The sequence below is a fragment of the Cydia amplana genome, chromosome 12 (genome assembly GCF_948474715.1).
Source record: "Cydia amplana chromosome 12, ilCydAmpl1.1, whole genome shotgun sequence".
NCBI classification, from domain to species: domain Eukaryota; kingdom Metazoa; phylum Arthropoda; class Insecta; order Lepidoptera; family Tortricidae; genus Cydia; species Cydia amplana.
Window position 1 is genome coordinate 7,641,408 of NC_086080.1, and position 22,073 is coordinate 7,663,480.

The 22,073-nt window shown below is 35.6% G+C and overlaps 1 protein-coding gene across 1 annotated transcript; it reads left to right on the top strand.

Moving 5' to 3' along the window:
* The first annotated feature begins 799 nt into the window (after positions 1–799).
* Positions 800–19,414, top strand: LOC134652901 (gustatory and odorant receptor 22-like). The gene is made up of 9 exons (XM_063508133.1): positions 800–907; positions 1,380–1,518; positions 11,130–11,380; positions 11,788–12,048; positions 13,222–13,349; positions 13,546–13,705; positions 14,800–14,871; positions 15,267–15,356; positions 19,270–19,414. Exons 1-9 carry the CDS (start codon positions 800–802, stop codon positions 19,342–19,344), a joined length of 1,284 nt encoding a protein of 427 aa, XP_063364203.1. The 3' UTR covers positions 19,345–19,414.
* The last annotated feature ends 2,659 nt before the right edge of the window (positions 19,415–22,073 follow it).

Here is a 22,073-nt window from a genome sequence, read left to right on the forward strand (position 1 = left end):
AAGGGGTTCACTGATTAACAGTCCGCCGGACGATATCGGCCTGTCAGTTGTACGGAGCTGTCAATTTTTTGTTCTGACAGACCCATATCGGCCGGCGGACTGTTAATCAGTGGGCCCCTTTAGGATTAAGGAGCCCGTAAATAGGTACCTTCACCCGTAAATAGGTACGCCTACCCCATAGCGTAGGCGTATACCTATTTACCGGTGAAGGTTAATCTCCCGACAATTTGTTTGTCCATGTCCGTCAAAATAATCGTTAGCGTGGCATTGAAATGCTAAAGGCGAAGTCGTTGGCTTTAAATTTTAATTAAATTTACACTCATTGTTTACCCGGTCGGTAACGAGGCCTTTTCATGGCGTACCATTAATTCCCCATAGCCATTGAGACCACGGGCGAGAGATGACGTAGGATTTCAGCATAAGTACAGTCACCTTGAGAGAAAAGCGATCGCGTCCGCATAATAATCAAAGTGAAGTGTCTCGCTGCACTAATTTTCAGTGTATTTCTACGATAGAAATAAGAAAAATAGGTAAGTGCTTCAGGGAAATATTTAATGGCGCTTTCAACGAAGAAGAAAAAACCTGGCTCGGGGCGTTTCTCTCTGGCTTGACTTTTATTTGTTTTATTGGTTCTTCGTTGATTTATTTGATTTTAATATGAAAACTGTTTACCTAGGTATTCTTTTTCTATCACAGAATATACTTTATACCTAAGTACCTACAGTAATATCATTCTATCTCAGATTTAGTTCCTAAAATTCCAAGGTGCATGCGAATCTAAGTTTACAGATCGCGAAAGATGATTCCTGACCATTACTTCGACGAAGGCCTGAACGGCACCCTGTACCCGAACGATATGAAGCAAGTTAATGGTAAGGTGGCCTATGGGAAGACGCAGGCTGATTACGTAAGTTTGCAAAATTATTTATTTAATTATACATAGTTACTTCTTAATTTACTAGTATACTCGTAATGTGTCGGCAGGAGAGTCGAGGTTAATGATTAGGGACACATGATAACATTAACAGCTGCAATAATGGCAAAACAGTGAATTGATAAATATTTCAGCCAAATACCTTGAAGGAACTTGAGCTTGCTATCGGTTTGAGGAAACCCCAAACTCACGATTCAGCTATCATAATCATGACATATTGATACATGAAGAGATAGTTTCAAATCAAACATGTAGAGTAAGGCCAAGAAAAGTCTGCAGCTCTCGATATAAAAGTAGTTTTTAAAAATCAGTATGTGACAACACCACAGAAAATGGATTAAATAGTGCCATTATATAGTTGATTAATTCGCTGTCAAATTGTTGCGCTGCAGACTTTTCTTGGTCTTACTTCTATCAAGATTACCCACTTCACCTGCTTGTACAGGAGCAAGAACAGCGAGACATGCTCTCGTCACAAGATGGCGACACTTGCGAGACCCACGATCAGTTCTATCGCGACCACAAGCTGCTGCTGGTGCTGTTCCGAGCTCTAGCCGTGATGCCTATCACCAGGTCACGCCCAGGTTTGTTAGATTTTCGAATTTAAACTGTTGTGAGACATACTAACATTGAATAATTTTACGGTTTAGACTCACTTGTTTTAAGTCATTGAGCGACATGTTTCGGAGGTCTCCTTTCTCAAGCACTAACAGTGCGAACAGCGTTCACGACGGCCGTGTATCGCGTACCTGCGTCTAAACACTCTAAGCCGTAAAATTATTCAATCGTTAGATTTTGTTTCAGAAAGTGTCTCTTTTAATGTTAAGTAAAGTTAATGACGTAACTAGCGCTTATCTTCTGTCTTTGGTGTAAACCGACATTTCTTCGTTAATGTTCCATCTAATAAGTACATCCGTACATTCTACATAGTCCTAAATAAGGACGAGATGGAGAACGGCAAAAATAAATGAAATATTGCTCGTGATCCAAACGTGGCAAAACCAAACTCGTCAGCATTTAAACCAGTGGGGTAACAAGATTCATCTCTAAGGGCCCGGCCACATGTGCGCGGTGCGGCGCCGCCGCCGCCGCGCGGCGCCGCAAAGCGGTGCGCGTCGCCGCGCGCGGTGCCGCGCGCGGTGCCGCAGCGCGGTGCGCGGCGCCGCGCGCGGTGCCGCAAAGCGGTGAGTTTCGCCGCGCGCGGTGCCGCCAAGCGGCGTGCGGCGCCGCGTGCGATGCCACGCTGCATAGTAAAGAATAAAATTCGACTACCAGTTGTTTAATCAGACATGGATCCCTTCACACGTGTTCTGCTCTTGCTGTTGTTATAGCGATAGCGGTTCGCCAAAAAACGCTGTAAATGGTGTTAAAGGTATCAAAATCGGTACGATTGATCTTTAGGACATTTGAAACAATTTGACCCGAAGCACCAACAAATAAAAAAATGAGAGGAGTTATGACGTCATCTTTTTTTGTATGAAATTAAAAAAAAATTGTTTAGAAACCTATCGTGTGTAGTATTAAACGAAAGGGCTTTCTAAGACGATTCCAAAAATATATCACATCATTACATTTGAGTAATTTTTTTTTTTAATTATAATAAAAATATTTTTTAAAACATACCAAGTTTGGGTTTCTCCAGATACAATACCGTTAAAAATTTTTTTGTTAAATATACCTCAAATTATACCTAATATCCTCATATCTAATTCTAATAAAGCAATTTTGAAAATATTTACATTTAGTATATTTGTTTTAATTTTTTCTACTCCCGTACCTTTATTTGTCATTTAAAAGGTCATCTCATACACACACCTTTAAACCCCTATGTTATAGTTGTCAAGACAAGTCTTTAGTCTATTCCCCAAAAAAGTATTTGTGCATACACGCAGTATCTTTTTGGTACTTTTACGATACTTCGTGTAATCACCACTTAAAAAATATTGTATTAAATACATTGTTGCCAACCTAATTTTAATTGATTGATGAGTACTAAGTGCATAGTAGAAACAATAAAATTCCTTCAGAAGTCAGAAACGCGCATGTGACACCCGTAATATAGCAAGATCCATAGACTACGAACACCGCTTAGCGTTGCTTGTTAGTCTCCATAGGCTACTGTGGCCAAAATCGAGAAAAAAAAAACTATCCAAAATTGTAATTTAACTAAGAGCAAGTACCAGGGCCTCACGAGTTACTAGAAGGTGTCGCTGACCATCCGGCCGTGGGGCGCGGGGCGCGGTGGCCGGGTCGCGTATCTTAGCTGTATACTTTTGGTTTGTTTACCTACATATATGTCCTATATGATTCCACTTGTTTATAGTATTATTTTTGTTGAATGAAAAATATTTGTTAAATTTACAATTTTTAATATTTAAAGGTGAGATTTTTCAGTTAATTCTTACATAAATAATTTTTGCTACGAATTATAGATTCCGAGATATAAGCGACTTTCTGGAAAACCGTTATACTTATATTAATTTTATGCTTTCTATTTAAATATTTAATTGAGAAATTCATAGATCACACTTTGTAAAATTGAAAAATTAAAAAAAAGTACTTCATGTAATTATTTTCAAAATTGCTTTCTTAGTGTTAGATACCTAATATCCTCGTAGGATATTAGGTATAATTTGAGGTATATTTTACAAAAAAATATTGAACGGTATTGTATCTGGAGAAGCCCAAACTTGGTATGTTTTGAAAATTATTTTTATTATAATTAAAAAAAAGCGGCCAACTGCGAGCCGGACTCGCCCATGAAGGGTTCCGTATTTAGGCGATTTATGACGTATTAAAAAAAACTACTTGCTAGATCTCGTTCAAACCAATTTTCGGTTGAAGTTTACATGGTAATGTACATCATATATTTTTTTTAGTTTTATCATTCTCTTATTTTAGAAGTTAGGGGGGGGGGGACACACATTTTACCACTTTGGAAGTGTCTCTCGCGCAAACTATTCAGTTTAGAAAAAAATGATATTAGAAATCTCAATATCATTTTTGAAGACCTATCCATAGATACCCCACACGTATGGGTTTGATGAAAAAAAAAATTTTTGAGTTTCAGTTCGAAGTATGGGGAACCCCAAAAATTTATTGTGTTTTTTCTATTTTTGTGTGAAAATCTTAATGCGGTTCACAGAATACATCTACTTACCAAGTTTCAACAGTATAGTTCTTATAGTTTCGGAGAAAAGTGGCTGTGACATACGGACGGACAGACAGACGGACAGACAGACAGACAGACAGACAGACAGACAGACAGACAGACATGACGAATCTATAAGGGTTCCGTTTTTTGCCATTTGGCTACGGAACCCTAAAAACCGGCCAAGTGCGAGTCGGACTCGCGTTCCAAGGGTTCCGCGCATTACACAATTTTTAACAATATGTTTTGTTTAATGAAAAGTCAGTAAAATGTCTTTAAAAAACCCGTAGGGGCCGGATCAAAAACTAAGTACTTAAGTCCGACTCACGCTTGACTGCATATTTCTAATAGGTTTTCCTGTCATTTATAGGTAAAGAACTATTTAGTGTATTTTTTCAATATTGTAGACCCAGTACCTAGTTTCAGAGATAAGGGGGGGAAAGGGTCATTTTTTGCCTATTTTCTTGAATACCTGCTAAACTATTTATCTTAAAATTATCATTCCAAAGTTTAATTAATAATTAAATTAATAAACTTTATTTTGAAACACTTTTAGGTACAGAAATTTACAAACTTTTCTCAAAATGAGCTCTTTCATTTGATATGTAACACGATATCTTAGTTTGAAAAACTTTATTTTTTAATTTGCTCTTTTACATCCCAAAAGTGGCCTACATATTTAAAATTCATTTGTTTACGTTACATATATGTCCGTCTTTGGGTCACAAACTTACATAGGTATGTGTGCCAAATTTTAACTTCATTAAAAGTGAGTAAAATGTCTTTAAAAACCCCGTAGGGGTCGGATCAAAATCTAAGTACTTAAGTCCGACTCACGCTCGACTGCACATTTCTAATAGGTTTTTCTGTCATCTATAGGTAAAGAACTATTAAGTGTAATTTTTTCAAAATTTTAGTCCAGTACTTTCAGAGATAAAGGGGAGGAATGGTAATTTTTTGCCTATTTTCTTGAATAACTGCTAAACTATTTATCTTAAAATTATAAAAAAAATATATTTGATATTCTCAAAATGAGCTCTTTCATCTGATACACACACGATATATTTTGAATAACTTTATTTTTTTATTTGCTCTTTTACCCCCAAAAAGTGGCCTCCATATTTAAAATTCATTTGTGTACGTTACATGTCCGTCTTTGGATCACAAACTTACATATGTGTGCCAAATTTCAACTTATTGAAAAGTGAGTAAAATGTCTTTAAAAAACCCGTAGGGGTCGGATCAAAAACTAGTACTTAAGTCAGACTCACGCTTGACTGCACATTTCTAATAGGTTTTCCTGTCATCTATAGGTTAAGAACTATTTAGTGTATTTTTTTCAATATTTTAGACCCAGTACCTAGTTTCAGAGATAAGGGGGGGAAAGGGTCATTTTTTGCCTATTTTCTTGAATAACTGCTAAACTATTTATCTTAAAATAATAAAAAAATATATTTGAGATTCTCAAAATGAGCTCTTTCATTTGATATGTAACACGATATAGTTTGAAAAACTTTATTTTTAAATTTCTCTTTTACCCCCCAAAAGTGGCCTTCATATTTAAAATTCATTTATTTACGTTACATCTTCGTCTTTAGGTCACAAACTTACATATGTGTGCCAAAATTTTGCGTTGCGGCGGGCGTCGCCGCAGAGCGGTTTGCGGCGCCGCAGATTTCTGATTTCTGATTTGTATGGAATTTAAAAAAAACTGTTTTGAAACCTATCGTGTGTGGTATTAAACGAAAGGGCTTTCTGAGCCGATTCCAAAAATATCATATCATTATATTTTAGTCATTTTTTTTAGGGTTCCGTACCTCAAAAGGAAAAAACGGAACCCTTATAGGATCACTCGTGCGTCTGTCTGTCCGTCCGTCCGTCTGTCACAGCCTATTTTCTCCGAAACTACTGGACCAATAAAGTTGAAATTTGGCACACATATGTAAGTTTGTGACCTAAAGACGAAGATGTAACGTAAATAAATGAATTTTAAATATGAAGGCCACTTTTGGGGGGTAAAAGAGAAATTTAAAAATAAAGTTTTTCAAACTATATCGTGTTACATATCAAATGAAAGAGCTCATTTTGAGAATCTCAAATATATTTTTTTATTATTTTAAGATAAATAGTTTAGCAGTTATTCAAGAAAATAGGCAAAAAATTACCATTCCCCCCCTTTATCTCTGAAACTACTAGGTCTAAAATAATGAAAAAAATACACTAAATAGTTCTTAACCTATAGATGACAGGAAAACCTATTAGAAATGTGCAGTCAAGCGTGAGTCGGACTTAAGTACTAGTTTTTGATCCGACCCCTACGGGTTTTTTAAAGACATTTTACTCACTTTTCAATAAGTTGAAATTTGGCACACATATGTAAGTTTGTGATCCAAAGACGGACATGTAACGTACACAAATGAATTTTAAATATGGAGGCCACTTTTGGGGGGTAAAAGAGCAAATAAAAAAATAAAGTTATTCAAAATATATCGTGTGTGTATCAAATGAAAGAGCTCATTTTGAGAATCTCAAATATATTTTTTTTATAATTTTAAGATAAATAGTTTAGCAGTTATTCAAGAAAATAGGCAAAAAATACCATTCCTCCCCTTTATCTCTGAAAGTACTGGACTAAAATTTTGAAAAAATTACACTAAATAGTTCTTTACCTATAGATGACAGGAAAACCTATTAGAAATGTGCAGTCGAGCGTGAGCCGGACTTAAGTACTTAGATTTTGATCCGACCCCTACGGGGTTTTTAAAGACATTTTACTCACTTTTAATGAAGTTATAATTTGGCACACATACCTATGTAAGTTTGTGACCCAAAGACGGACATATATGTAACGTAAACAAATGAATTTTAAATATGTAGGCCACTTTTGGGAGGTAAAAGAGCAAATTAAAAAATAAAGTTTTTCAAACTAAGATATCGTGTTACATATCAAATGAAAGAGCTCATTTTGAGAAAAGTTTGTAAATTTCTGTACCTAAAAGTGTTTCAAAATAAAGTTTATTAATTTAATTATTAATTAAACTTTGGAATGATCATTTTAAGATAAATAGTTTAGCAGTTATTCAAGAAAATAGGCACAAAATGACCCTTTCCCCCCCTTATCTCTGAAACTAGGTACTGGGTCTAAAATATTTAAAAAAATACACTAAATAGTTCTTAACCTATAGATGACAGGAAAACCTATTAGAAATGTGCAGTCAAGCGTGAGTCGGACTTAAGTACTAGTTTTTGATCCGACCCCTACGGGTTTTCTAAAGACATTTTACTCACTTTTCAATAAGTTGAAATTTGGCACACATATGTAAGTTTGTGATCCAAAGACGAACATGTAACGTACACAAATGAATTTTAAATATGGAGGCCACTTTTTGGGGGTAAAAGAGCAAATAAAAAAATAAAGTTATTCAAAATATATCGTGTGTGTATCAAATGAAAGAGCTCATTTTGAGAATCTCAAATATATTTTTTTTATAATTTTAAGATAAATAGTTTGGCAGTTATTCAAGAAAATAGGCAAAAAATTACCATTCCTCCCCTTTATCTCTGAAAGTACTGGACTAAAATTTTGAAAAAATTACACTGAATAGTTCTTTACCTATAGATGACAGGAAAACCTATTAGAAATGTGCAGTCGAGCGTGAGTCGGACTTAAGTACTTAGATTTTGATCCGACCCCTACGGGGTTTTTAAAGACATTTTACTCACTTTTAATGAAGTTAAAATTTGGCACACATACCTATGTAAGTTTGTGACCCAAAGACGGACATATATGTAACGTAAACAAATGAATTTTAAATATGTAGGCCACTTTTGGGAGGTAAAAGAGCAAATTAAAAAATAAAGTTTTTCAAACTAAGATATCGTGTTACATATCAAATGAAAGAGCTCATTTTGAGAAAAGTTTGTAAATTTCTGTACCTAAAAGTGTTTCAAAATAAAGTTTATTAATTTAATTATTAATTAAACTTTGGAATGATAATTTTAAGATAAATAGTTTAGCAGTTATTCAAGAAAATAGGCAAAAAATGACCCTTTCCCCCCTTATCTCTGAAACTAGGTACTGGGTCTACAATATTGAAAAAATACACTAAATAGTTCTTTACCTATAAATGACAGGAAAACCTATTAGAAATATGCAGTCAAGCGTGAGTCGGACTTAAGTACTTAGTTTTTGATCCGGCCCCTACGGGTTTTTTAAAGACATTTTACTGACTTTTCATTAAACAAAACATATTGTTAAAAATTGTGTAATGCGCGGAACCCTTGGAACGCGAGTCCGACTCGCACTTGGCCGGTTTTTAGGGTTCCGTAGCCAAATGGCAAAAAACGGAACCCTTATAGATTCGTCATGTCTGTCTGTCTGTCTGTCTGTCTGTCCGTCTGTCTGTCCGTCCGTATGTCACAGCCACTTTTCTCCGAAACTATAAGAACTATACTGTTGAAACTTGGTAAGTAGATGTATTCTGTGAACCGCATTAAGATTTTCACACAAAAATAGAAAAAACACAATAAATTTTTGGGGTTCCCCATACTTCGAACTGAAACTCAAAAATTTTTTTATTCATCAAACCCATACGTGTGGGGTATCTATGGATAGGTCTTCAAAAATGATATTGAGGTTTCTAATATCATTTTTTTCTAAACTGAATAGTTTGCGCGAGAGACACTTCCAAAGTGGTAAAATGTGTGTCCCCCCCCCCCCTAACTTCTAAAATAAGAGAATGATAAAACTAAAAAAAATATATGATGTACATTACCATGTAAACTTCAACCGAAAATTGGTTTGAACGAGATCTAGCAAGTAGTTTTTTTTAATACGTCATAAATCGCCTAAATACGGAACCCTTCATGGGCGAGTCCGGCTCGCACTTGGCCGCTTTTTTTTAATTATAATAAAAATAATTTTCAAAACATACCAAGTTTGGGCTTCTCCAGATACAATACCGTTCAATATTTTTTTGTAAAATATACCTCAAATTATACCTAATATCCTACGAGGATATTAGGTATCTAACACTAAGAAAGCAATTTTGAAAATAATTACATGAAGTACTTTTTTTTAATTTTTCAATTTTACAAAGTGTGATCTATGAATTTCTCAATTAAATATTTAAATAGAAAGCATAAAATTAATATAAGTATAACGGTTTTCCAGAAAGTCGCTTATATCTCGGAATCTATAATTCGTAGTAAAAATTATTTATGTAAGAATTAACTGAAAAATCTCACCTTTAAATATTAAAAATTGTAAATTTAACAAATATTTTTCATTCAACAAAAATAATACTTTAAACAAGTGGAATCATATAGGACATATATGTAGGTAAACAAACCAAAAGTATACAGCTAAGATACGCGACCCGGCCACCGCGCCCCGCGCCCCACGGCCGGATGGTCAGCGACACCTTCTAGTAACTCGTGAGGCCCTGGTACTTGCTCTTAGTTAAATTACAATTTTGGATAGTTTTTTTTTCTCGATTTTGGCCACAGTAGCCTATGGAGACTAACAAGCAACGCTAAGCGGTGTTCGTAGTCTATGGATCTTGCTATATTACGGGTGTCACATGCGCGTTTCTGACTTCTGAAGGAATTTTATTGTTTCTACTATAGAACCTAATGAATATTTTGTAAATTAGCAGCAATGCACTTAGTACTCATCAATCAATTAAAATTAGGTTGGCAACAATGTATTTAATACAATATTTTTTAAGTGGTGATTACACGAAGTATCGTAAAAGTACCAAAAAGATACTGCGTGTATGCACAAATACTTTTTTGGGGAATAGACTAAAGACTTGTCTTGACAACTATAACATAGGGGTTTAAAGGTGTGTGTATGAGATGACCTTTTAAATGACAAATAAAGGTACGGGAGTAGAAAAAATTAAAACAAATATACTAAATGTAAATATTTTCAAAATTGCTTTATTAGAATTAGATATGGGGATATTAGGTATAATTTGAGGTATATTTAACAAAAAAAATTTTAACGGTATTGTATCTGGAGAAACCCAAACTTGGTATGTTTTAAAAAATATTTTTATTATAATTTAAAAAAAAAAATACTCAAATGTAATGATGTGATATATTTTTGGAACCGTCTTAGAAAGCCCTTTCGTTTAATACTACACACGATAGGTTTCTAAACAATTTTTTTTTAATTTCATACAAAAAAAGATGACGTCATAACTCCTCTCGTTTTTTTATTTGTTGGTGCTTCGGGTCAAATTGTTTCAAATGTCCTAAAGATCAATCGTACCGATTTTGATACCTTTAACACCATTTACAGCGTTTTTTGGCGAACCGCTATCGCTATAACAACAGCAAGAGCAGAACACGTGTGAAGGGATCCATGTCTGATTAAACAACTGGTAGTCGAATTTTATTCTTTACTATGCAGCGTGGCATCACACGCGGCGCCGCACGCCGCTTGGCGGCACCGCGCGCGGCGAAACTCACCGCTTTGCGGCACCGCGCGCGGCGCCGCGCACCGCGCTGCGGCACCGCGCGCGGCACCGCGCGCGGCGACGCGCACCGCTTTGCGGCGCCGCGGCGCGGCACCGCAAAATTTTGCGTTGCGGCGGGCGTCGCCGCAGAGCGGTTTGCGGCGCCGCAGATTTCTGCGGTGCCGCGCCGCGCGGCGGCGGCGGTGCCGCACCGCGCACATGTGGCCGGGCCCGAAGAACCGTCTATTATATTAGTCGCTTGATTCCACAAGTGCTCTCGAAAGGAAGCCTTTTACAATAGAATTGAATCCGAAAACTGCAATTTGTTTTGTTTTATGAGGTATTTATTCTTCATTCCCATTCTTCACTGTTGTTAATCATATCTAGGTATAACACGATACGTGATTGGAATGATGGATTATTATTCGGATGATGCTACTATTTAGTCAGTTTTGCTCTTAACTGTAAATGCTAGGTACTTTACTCGCTACGTTTGTACGCTAAGCAGATATCTAAATATTTCAATAAAATGATATACCTACCTAAGTAATATTAACTGAATCCGTGTCATTTTAAACAGGCACAATCACCTTTAGCTGGAAATCCCGCGCCACCATGTACGCCATCTCCTTCTACATAGTAGCCACCGTGGTGGTCCTCATGGTGGGCTATGAGCGCGTCATGATCCTGCGCTCCATCAAGAAGTTCGACGAGTACATCTACGCCATCTTGTTCGTGGCGTTCCTCGTGCCGCACTTCTGGATACCCTTCGTGGGGTGGGGCGTGGCGCATCAGGTCGCCATTTATAAGACTAGCTGGGGGAAGTTTCAAGTACGTGTTCCCTTTGTGACACCTATTTTAGCAGTAACTTTCTTTTAGCTGGATGCCTCACGCCACCCGCGTACATGGTGGCGAGGGTTCATAGTCCTGAACCTATACGTGCGTTTACTCCTCTTGGTGCTATAATATTTAACGTTTCACCTTGATTTTGTTCGGTTAGGTATGCCCCCAGCATGTAGCAGTTGTAAACTGAAGTTAATACGATTGAGAAAATTGAGAATAAACTTATTGGAATTGGAATGCATTGTTAAGTCGCCAAATGATTACGTTTTCATTAACCATTTTTTAATTATATCCTCCATATGACAGGGACAGGGGATCCGAGCGACATCTACCGTAAGAGCGTTATACTTCTTAAACGGCTTAAGACAGTAAGTTTACGCTGTTTCGTTTTCTAGGTTCGATACTACCGGGTGACTGGCGAAAACCTGCAATTCCCAAACCTGCAGACCCAGATCGTCATCATAAGCGTGGGCTGCCTCCTCCTGGCCGTGTGCTTCCTCCTCAGCCTCTGCGCCCTCATGGACGGCTTCCTCCTCCGCCACACCACCGCCTACTACCACATCATCATCATGATCAACATGAACTGCGCCCTCTGGTACATTAACTGCAAAGGCATCAAGATAGCATCGCAAAGCCTATCGGAATGTTTTCGCAGGGTATGTAAATTAAATTTGCGTTTTATTCCGCCTTTTTATGAATATGAGCGTGTAAAATAGATGTATATTGGATCAGAACATTGATTGCCCTAATGTAATGTAGGGAATAAAAATGTTACTTTCGTTATTATACGATTCATGAAGAATGCACTAAACTATGAAATTGGTGTAATAATAATAATAAAAACGAAATTCTTTACGAGTCATTTCACGGATTAGGTAATGCAGGTAACAGCGAAAATATGGAAGGTACGAATATAATAAAATAAGAAACAACCGGAGAGGACACAAGAAATTAAAATCTGAATGAAAAGGCTCCTTGAGGGCGATTTGAACTTTATAATCTTATGGATCTGTCAGCTGTCAACAGCGAAACTTCTTCAACCGAAGAAGATCATATCCTAAACCGTTTCATAACAAGATTATAAAGTTCGAATCGCCGTCCTTGCCGCTTGCCTCTTTATAACCCAGGTAAATAAAAAACCAACGACTGATCGTATGAAACAATGTTTGAAATGAAATATGAAATAACTGGTCGCAAGTTTTATGCTCTTGCTCTACAATTCTTACCTAGAAGTAAATAACATTGGAGCTATAGAAACCTTGGTATGAGCGAAAAACCAATTTGTATAATATTTGACCTCGAATAAATTCTGACGCGCACACGAGATTTTCTGTAACTTTTAGGTGAAGCCCTTAATTTGCCTGGGTTATTTTATCATGCAAGCAACACTCGTCTCGAGTGAGTAGGTGAGTAACTCGGCTCCAGTAAGCTAAGAACTACAATAGATGTAGGTACAACTAAGTAGTTCCTATTCTCACGAGATACTTGCGTGCAATACCTTTGCCGTACTACCGCTTTGTTTGTTTTCGTACAATAGAGTACACACAATAGAATACATTCCCCAACCATAATAATAAAATGCTAGGCGCTAACCTATGCCTGTTTCGAGAAAACTTTACTTCTCAGTTTTTCTAAAGAAATGTAACGATCTAACGATATTGATAGGTAGGTTACTACAAACCAGTAATATAATGTATGGTAATTACTAGGTATGTTACTAATAATATTTATGTAATAGTATTTCAAAGTTGATATATGTGAATTGAAGGTTAAGAAAATAGTATATAATTGAATGGGTTTCTTAAAACAATATGTACCTAATTCTCTAGGACGTAAACGTGGAGATCTCGGCGAAGCTGATCTCGAGGTACCGCTTCTTGTGGCTGAACCTCTCTGAGCTACTGCAGTCACTCGGCAACGCCTACGCGCGGACTTACTCCACCTACTGCTTATTTATGTAACTATTTTATACTTCATGGAACTGTATGTGTGGCTATGTCTTAAGTCTTCATGGTATTTGCCCTTGATTAAAATATGTAAAAACATTACAGTTTTGCGTTAGTTCCCTCTTAATTTTAGTTTGATGCAGTCCATACTGTGTGTTTACTTTAAAAATGTCGTCAGCTGATTAATTAACCAAAATCCTCGTGAAGGTTCTTCAACATAACTATCGCGGTGTATGGCGCGCTCTCTGAGATCGTGGACCACGGCTTAAAATTCAGCTTCAAGGAGATGGGGCTCTTTGTTGACGCAGCTTACTGCTCCACTCTACTGTTCATCTTCGCTGATTGCTCCCACAAATCCACGCTCAAGGTAAGATTCTTTTGGTTGTCTGCTAAAGACAACGGCAACTAGTTTAACATAACCATCACGGTGTACAGCGCGCACTCTGATATCGTGGACCACAACGCTGCTTACTGTTCCACTTTGCTGTTCATCTTCGCAAACTGATCCCATAAGTCCACGCTCAAGGTAAGATTCTTCTGGTTGTCTGCTAAAGACAACGGCAACTAGTTCAACATAACCATCGCGATCTACACCGTGCTCTCGGATATCGTGGACCACGACGTTCTTATTGTATGTACCTACATATAGGGTGTCCCAAGAAGTAGTGATATACTGAAGCTGGGAGGTAGAGGACGTAGGGGGCTATCCGAATCACCCCCATGTATGTTCCGCGATTTTTCGTATTTTCGGAGTTATGATTTTTTTTAATTTTTCACCTATCGCCGAGTACGATGAGATTTTTATTTATGGTGACGTGAATTATTGCGGTAGATGCTTGATTTTTTTTGTGTGCTAAGCTGATAGATAGGCCAATTCAGTACGGTAACATTTACTATCGTTAGATCTCTGAATGGAATTAAAAAAAAAAATAATGCCAAGAAAGACAAAATTATCCAGTATGTTCACAAATTCAAGGGCGCTTAAAAAAATAAAACATACTGGGTAATTTTATCTTTCTTGGCATTAAATTTTTTTTAATTCCATTCAAAGATCTAACGATAGTAAATGTTACCATACTGAATTGGCCTATCTATCAGCTTAGCACACAAAAAAAATCAAGCATCTACCGCAATAATTCACGTCACCATAAATAAAAATCTCATCGTACTCGGCGACAGGTGAAAAATTAAAAAAAATCATAACTCCGAAAATACGAAAAATCGCGGAACATACATGGGGGTGATTCAGATAGCCCTCTACGTCCTCTACCTCCCAGCTTCAGTATATCACTACTTCTTGGGACACCCTGTATATAGGTACGATAAAATTTAATCGGTGATCAGGAACCAATTTTTCTAATTCAGTAATCGATGGCGATCACATTTAATTTATCTATGGGACTAACCGCAAAATCGCACGGTACATTTGTTTTGAATAATTTACACTCGTTCCTTATTTAGGTGGCGGCTGGAGTGCAAGACACATTGCTGGGTATTGACGTGTTGGCTGTCGACAGGCCTGCTCAAAAAGAGGTTAGTGTATCTGCCCTATCATACACGATGTCAAAAAAATATCAATTAGTTTAAGGCTCTAATTGGTATCGCATTGGAAACAGGCAGAAAATTATTCATTTAAATGCAGATTTCTCAAACTGTAAAGGAGTCGTACAAAAAGTGGAACCGCAAAAGATGTTTAACCTACTTTTACTAAGTAAGTAGTCAAGATATTAAATTTATCGATTTAAATTGTCGTCATTCATACTAAGATACCTAAGCTAATTGTACGGTTTAAACTGACGTATCTTTAGTGGTAAGTAGTAATCATTTACTAATACGTGAGTTAAACTGAAAAATTAGCTTAATGCCAGTATATGTACCCAAACATGTCTTTAATAAGCAAACATACTTAAATAGAGTTTCGTCTGCAGATCGACCACTTCATCCAAGCCATCGAGATGAATCCCGCTGTTGTGAGCCTTAAAGGTTACGCGCACGTCAACAGAGAGCTACTTACTTCGGTAACTAAGCTACTTAATTAATTATGACTTGGCGTTTCGCATCCTCATCATCGGCACATTGTCTGTTAGTATAGGGTGAGTATAGGGGACCTGTTGTTTGCACATCCTTTCATAGCTGAAAGGAGGGCCTGGCCAAGATGAGAAACGCCAATCAAACCTTAATATTTCTTTTTATTATGATTATTCCTAAAATGCACGCAAATTGCTCAGTAGCTCGGTGTGATGGAGCATATCAACCACCTAGTATTTATGAATACCTAGGTACGCATTCCGTACCTACCAATAAGATCAGGGGCCTTACCTACCATGATGTCTTATTGCGATTCTGTTTAGGACCTAAACTGAATAGCTAAAGGACGGAGCTAAATAAGTCGCATAACTCCGTCCCTTAGCAATTCAGTTTAGGTCTTACACAGAATCGCAATAAGACATCATGGTAAGGAAGGCCCCACAGTAATTATATACCTATCAGCAATTGAGCACGAACTAGAACTTTATGGAGCCCTATTCCTCACCACATTTTTATGCATGATTAGTTTACTCAATTTTAGATATAACTTTTAGTTGGATTTTCACTTTATCACTTTACGTTAGTATCCGTTGACCCTTTTTATCAGATAACGGCAAATGTATTGATTGATCCCCACGAAGTAGAAAATCAAAAATGAGTTTGAGGTTCATCTTTACTTTTGAGTTAATTAAACTATTATACATATAGGTATTATAGGTAGTATCTAAAATAGTACAAATAGTAGTAATGTTCATAAATAGATTATTCAATGGCCGTCCTGTTATTAAATAACCTAATTATGAGCATAACCTCTATATGAGTAATATGAATTCAAAAGCTTCATAAATTCTGTATCCGACAGCTATAGTAAACTGAGACCGTATTGTTTTCGTCCTCATTTCTCAAAGTGTGCACGATGTCCCTGAAAACCTACAAGGCCTGTACAAATGTAGACTCTCGTAGATGCGACTTTGGACTAACTGATGTCTTCCATCAAGTAACAAGCCCTTAAACATAACATTTAGTGAAAAGAACTTTTCCATCCACTGTGGAGAGATAGACCTCTAAATTTAAAGTTAGGAGGGCTACCAAAAAGTATCAGTGATCGGCAATCTCCAACTATATCGCGCTTGCTGTAATTTTTGAACAACAGAGGCGCAGATAGCCAAATAGCCGATCTTAGAGTATTGATATTCTTAGCCAACTCGACTGCAAAATGTGAAAGTACGTACTAAAATTAGTAATTTAATTTAATTTTTTAGTAGTTACAAAAGCTTTTTTTCTTAAGATGTCACTGTTCATCAGAAAACAAAAACAAGTAGAGCCTCTTAATCCTGCCCAAGAACAATCTGTTCGCTCCTTTGCATTCTAAATTTCTGCGAAGGAACGTAATTATTATAATTTGGCCTACATTTTAAGAACAATTTCAGAAGTTTTGCTTCAATTATCATATTCATCATACATAAATACTTCCTCGTGCCAATGATAATTATATTATTCTTAATTAGTATTATGCTCGCATATTATTTTGGTGACAAAAGTAAGTTTTGATGTTTCTAAAATCTTTTATAAACAACAACAGTTCAACGCTCGTCTTAAACATAAAACTTTTGCGGTAGTTTTACTTTAGAGGTTACAATGCACACAAGTTAAAAATTGTAAAAAACCCCGACTTAAGGATTTACTTATTTTTTTAACCCAAAACTTGACACTAGTTAAAAAAATAACTGTTTATTTCCAATAATAATAAACAGCAGCAATTATAACAGCACAAGCACAAGTATTTTTTAAAACCTATTACCTAAATTCATACTTCAGTGTGAAGTGTACCTACACATTATAGTTAAAGTCATAAATACTTATAATTCCTACATACTAAGGTTGTATGTAAGGTTGTTAGTATAATCCAGATAGCGTACTAGGGTGTTCGGTTATAAAGTAACACGAGATGCACGTCAAGCCTCATAACCTCTGGAACTGGTTCACAGTGTTCACACTGGAATTATCATCTCATTAGAAACAGTTCAGCTACAATCAACTAGTTCTATTTGCTCTCTAAATTGCAATTGACGCAATGCAAAGTTCTTCCAAGAACTTTAGGGAACTTACTTCCAAAGTTATGCAAGTTCGAACATACTACGTACCAGTGTTGGGCAAAAAATAATCAAATTATAAATTAACAATTGCAATTACAAAATGTAATTTCAACAAATAATTTCCATTACATGTAGAAAGTAATCGCGCATTCGATTAACGATTAAATTACATTTTGAAATTAAAATTTAAAATTAATTACTTCTCTCAATTATAATCATTTCATTCCATTTCATTTCATTATTGACAATGTTTTTATATTTAAAAAAATGCAAATGAGTATTCTTGCAAGAATTTGTACAAGGGAAAATAATTTAATCAGAAATCCAAGCATTTTTTATAAAGAGACCTCACGTGTATTTCTGTAACAGTGAACGAAATAATTTAAGAAAAAATACCTACCACATGAGTAGATACTTTTTCTCGGTTTCGTTAAACATAAACCTTCCCTCCGCACTTTAAAATACGTCTATAACGAAAATAATAAAGAATATAGTCTATTTAACGAAAATAGAAAAATAACAAAGTCACAAAGTAGCCGATAATACCTCGCGTGATTTGTGCACAACCCCTATCCAGGTAAGAGTGGATTTTTAAAAAGTTTTTCTTTATAATACTCCAAGTAAATTTGTTCATCTTTGCAAATGAATAAAAGGGTTAACGAAAGGTAATCGAATAATTAAATTACTAATTAATGTAATCGCAATTGCAGATTACACGGCAAATTGAATTACATGTAATCAAATTTCCACGTAATTAAATTACAAAAAAATAATTACATGTGATTCGATTAGTAATTAAATTACACAAGTTATTAAATACGCCCAACACTGCTACGTACATACAGATGTAATACAGAGAAGCTAAGAAGTTTTATTTAACTTTTCAACTCTTGATTTAGATTTTTTACTTATTTATTTATTCATTATCATTATTTTGTCTTTACTTTTTGTGTAGGTACAAATAAATATTTTAAAGACGATATAAAATTATTTATTATCTAGAGTTACTAGAGTCCGTGTCTAAGCTAACTATGAACCCACTTGAACTGGCCAAAGTGAGGGAGTGTTATTATAAACGTCATATTTTCCTAGTAATTTGACATTAATGACGACATCGCCATCGCCGCACTTTATCGTTTGCAAATGCCATACAGATCAGGGATGTTGCGAACATCCGCATCCGCAACCGCGGAACTTCCGCATTATTTTCAACATCCGCATCTGCATCCGCATCCGCATAAAATCGATGTCGAACAAGTCGGTACAGGAACGTCTTAGCGGCGGCGTAAGTGCTAGGTAATTTCGTCATTACCTATAACGAAATCGTCTAGATACAGAAAAGTCGGCCAAGTTACTGTTTATTAAATATAACGCACCTATATTCTTACTCAAATACTAAACGTTTCGTTATTTTTTTTTAATAAAATATACTAAAAATGTAATATTTGACGTTTTTTAAGTACCTAATCTTGACATCCGCATCCGCATCCGCATTCGCGCATGTCAAAAAATCTGCATCCGCAACATCCCTGATACAGATATAGCTTTGTCCGACTCTAAACGAATTATGAATAATATAAGTTAGGTAATAATAGGACAAAATACGATACCAGTCGACGATCCGCGCGCGCGATAGACTACCTATTAATAATAATTAGTTAGGGACGGGTAGTTTATCTCGTGCGCGAGATACTGTCCCGGCGCACACATGCTAAGGCAAAGAGGTAGCTCAATTATTTTTGAAATATATCCACTGTTGAATTTAAGTACATAATCGTATTTTTTATAACCTGTTTTTTTGTTTCAGACAATAAGCATGATAGCTATTTATTTGATCGTGCTGCTGCAGTTCAAGATATCGCTACCAAAAACTGACTCGTAAAACACCCAATCTACTTGGAATTTTCCTGCGGCTAAAAGGTTATTCACATACTGAGACAAACTTATTCCTTAATCCATAATTGCTGTGAGTTGCTAGTCTGTGACAAGTTAGATGGGAAAATGGTATAACTGGAAGTGATCGTTAATATACTGTGTACGCCCACTTCACGCTTATCCTGTCCTCCCATTTCTCACCATAGATTAGATTAGATTAAATTTATTTATTTCACAATATATGATTACAGTACAAATTACATTAATGTCAATTTATAAGAATCTATATTGTGATCGTCAGAAATACATTTAAATAATAGCAAGATACTTAATCCAAATAAATTCATAATATGAAAAGAATCACCTGAGAAGGATCGTCAATTAATAACAATAATTAAACGAAAACAATGTCAAAAATAGGAACGCGATTATAAATTGTACAGTTATGTCAAAAAATTCACTTATTGAATATAATGGGTTGTCCAGTAAAAAGTTTCTCAATCGACGCTTGAATGTTGTATCGGATGTTTCCGTCCTTATTTCTTCAGGCAATCGCTCATATGAAGCACTAAGTAAATACTAATTAATGTTCACAGTTATTATATTAGCTTACCTGACAAAGTTTAGCATAGCAAAGCTGCGCTTAGGATCGTAGTTTTCATTTAGAATGTGCTTTAAAAAGTAATAGATGAAGTTGAAATGTTAGTAGTTGGAATGTAAAAGTACATAGTTCTACAGTCATATTAGTAAAGTAAAGTAAAGTAAACTATAAGTTAGACCAGATACTTGTAAACATTCAAGACGAACAACCTCCATACAACACCAAGTTCATAGCGTGCCTTTTTACTTCCATTTTAGTTTTATACGTATATAATTTGTCATTTACTGTGTTTATTACTTCTAACCATAAAGTCCGACTTTTCTGACCGGTATTATGTGTATTAAAAGTACAATGAAAGTTTAAGCAGTATACATATACCTATCCGTATTTTATGGCGCCATCTACTTTTAAGATTTTTAAACCTTTTTTAAGGGCTCACTAACTGCGGCCAGTCAAGTCCTATTTTACGTTTTGATAATATGTGCCATTATTAAGGATGCTCCGATATAAATACAATGCCGCGCGACGCTGTGCGGCGTAAGCGCCATCGACAACAATAAGGTCCCTTTTCATAGATAATGCCCCATATAAATAGCACTAAGCTCGCAGATTTCATACACAAATAACTAAAATGTTAAAATAATATTTAATGTCATCTACAACATCGACGATTCTCGCGGCGTTGTATGGGGGCTGTCAGTCTTCTTTATTTACTAGACTCTAGTTAAACGAAGATAATTAAAATAATTCTGTCTCCGATATTTTCATATTAGTATCTAAATAACATCAGGCTAATAACTCGTTGGGAGGAATTCAAAACTTCTCTTTCCAATGCACTTGCCTAATATTTTATCGGTTTATCCGACCGATTAATAGGTACTACAAAGGACCAGAATTTCGTATTCTCGAGGAATTTCGGTTAAACTTTAGTAAACATTTTAGATAAAATCTATTTCGCGATAATCGCGATACCATTGTAAATAGTTAAGCAAATTTTGTACAGTAAAGGAAATTGAAAACTGCTGTTATTTCCTTTCCCGTTAACCCTTTACAGCCTGGTCGCGAGAAACAAGCGTTTAAAAAAATACTTACATGTATATTTGCAACCATATTGAATTTATTGCACGAAATTGTATTAACAAAAGTCAGATATGTTCCTGTAAACCAGTAAAAATAATAATATAGTATACACAGTTATCCCATTGCCATTACTATAATTCATAACCTCTAAAAGTTGTAATAATTAAAGTAAAGGATCTTAATAATTTCTAACATTTTATTTAATAAATTACAACTTAATGTATATAAAATTTCATGAAAATGCCCAAATGCAAAGATAGTTGTTCCGCAACATCCTCTACTTCAGGAATTGGTCGATACATATATTTGAAATAATGCCAGTAGGTACTGCGTCGCATATCTGATTAACGAGAGTAACGAGGAATATGATTGATCTAAACAAATTTTTACAAGTAAGGTAAAGGGCCCCAAGTTCGTGTTAGTACGTTATTTCGTTAGTTTTGTTTCTGGCGCAAATAATAAGGAATTCAAGTATTTTTTATTTAAATTATACATATGAAAAAAATCTGTATTATTTAATCTCTTCAATAAAATAATAACCAATATTTTAGTGATTAAACTGAGAGTAACACGACGGTCGAAACTGTCAGACGGCCGCGAACAGCTGTGTTGTATGCGTGCACTTTTTTTAGGCGTAAGGTGCGCGCTCTCACTTGTTAAGCTTATAGGAAGGGAAAGCTAAACCCATTCGAATAAAAGTTTTTGGGAGTGTTTCTGTGGGTTCCTTAGTAATTGATTTGATAAGAAAAAAAATTGAATATATGCATAGAAATACCTTAAAATTGCAATAAATCGACTCACGAAATAGCGGTCATTTTATTTTTCGTGTGTCTCCTATTTCGTGCCACTAACGAATCAAAGATTTTCTAGATACATTTTGAGTGCTTGTTTTTAAATAACAACAACAACGAAGATAATTAAAAAAATAATTTAGAAAACAATTAATGTATTTCATGAAGTTTCGTATGAGCGAAATTCGGTATATGTTTTTTTCACTAGAATTCTCATAAAACGAGTTTGAATGTGACCCGAGTTTAAATTTTTAAGGTATATTG

What these genes read in the sequence shown, in the direction of transcription:
- LOC134652901 (XM_063508133.1), top strand. Translation starts at nt 800, where the DNA reads ATGATTCCTGACCATTACTTCGACGAAGGCCTGAACGGCACCCTGTAC. An exon ending in CTAGCTGGGGGAAGTTTCAA is followed by an intron (nt 11,381 to 11,787) that starts GTACGTGTTCCC and finishes TTCGTTTTCTAG; the next exon opens with GTTCGATACTACCGGGTGAC. An exon ending in TCCACCTACTGCTTATTTAT is followed by an intron (nt 13,350 to 13,545) that starts GTAACTATTTTA and finishes ATCCTCGTGAAG; the next exon opens with GTTCTTCAACATAACTATCG.